The sequence below is a fragment of the Acyrthosiphon pisum genome, unplaced genomic scaffold (genome assembly GCF_005508785.2).
Source record: "Acyrthosiphon pisum isolate AL4f unplaced genomic scaffold, pea_aphid_22Mar2018_4r6ur Scaffold_14375;HRSCAF=15022, whole genome shotgun sequence".
NCBI classification, from domain to species: domain Eukaryota; kingdom Metazoa; phylum Arthropoda; class Insecta; order Hemiptera; family Aphididae; genus Acyrthosiphon; species Acyrthosiphon pisum.
Window position 1 is genome coordinate 1 of NW_021763075.1, and position 1075 is coordinate 1075.

General features: G+C 29.1%; 1 protein-coding gene across 1 annotated transcript; it reads right to left on the reverse strand.

The window, feature by feature from the left end:
* Window positions 1-31: 31 nt before the first annotated feature.
* Window positions 32-616, reverse strand: LOC107885781 (52 kDa repressor of the inhibitor of the protein kinase-like). The gene has a single exon (XM_016809482.1). It carries the CDS (start codon window positions 614-616, stop codon window positions 32-34), a length of 585 nt encoding a protein of 194 aa, XP_016664971.1.
* Between the last annotated feature and the right edge of the window lie 459 nt (window positions 617-1075).

The window sequence follows — 1075 nt, forward strand, 5'->3', positions numbered from 1 at the left end:
TAAAAGTATAATATAAGTATAATATTTATAATTACAAGATGAAATCTAAACGATGTTTTGTAGAGCTTAAATGACTTATTACTTCCTCTGGTGTTACACTGACTTCGTAGTGGATATTGAGGGCAGCTAATCCATTGAGTCTTCTTTTTGATGTGGAATTTCTTAAGTAACTCTTGATCCTTTTAAGTGTGGAAAATGATCTCTCCGCTTCATATGAAGTAATAGGAAGTGTGATAAGTATTTGTAATAGTTTATATATATTTGGGAATAAATCTGGATTGCATTCATTAAGTATTTGAATTACACTATTATATTGTTTATTACTGTCAGTCAAATAACGATTCCATAAAATAGTTCCTGATTTCACTCGATCAAAATCATCAACATCGTTAGCATAAAACTCAACAAGTTCTCTTAGTTTTTCTTCATCAAACTCTGAGCTATTAACAAACATTTGGAATCCAGATATTATGTTTTGATGATTAACAAAACGATCGTTTAATTGTTGTACAAACGAATCAAGAAACGGTAGAAATAAAGTGATTCTAAAATATTCTTCGGGATCTTTTGTCGGAATATTGTCTTGGTATTTTTGACGCTTAGCTAATCTAGGCATTTCAATAGTAAGTTCAAAATCGTTTAATCTTTTATTAATATCAATAAATAATTTGTTAAATTCAGTAGTGGCGTTTTCCCTTATACAACTTAATTGATTTTTTACTAGATTAATATGATTAACAGCTACCACCAAATCAATATTTTACTTTGTAAATATTTGCAAAGAGACTGTGTATACTGAAAAATTTGGTTGAGAATACTGAGGGCTACATTAAATTCAGAAGATTGCAATGCCAAAAGCAGTTGATTAACACTTTACTCGATGTATCAATATCTTTCCATGTAATCATTTCTTCCAAGCAATAAATAATTGCAGGGAAAAATTCATTGAACGTTTCTATTGAATTATAACGTTCAACCCACCTAGTTGGGCAAAGCCTTTTAAGTTTTTGTTTATTTGAAGAAGTTTCTTTTTTTTTCAACTCGGCCAGATGTATATTAAAAAAATTTTGTCGTT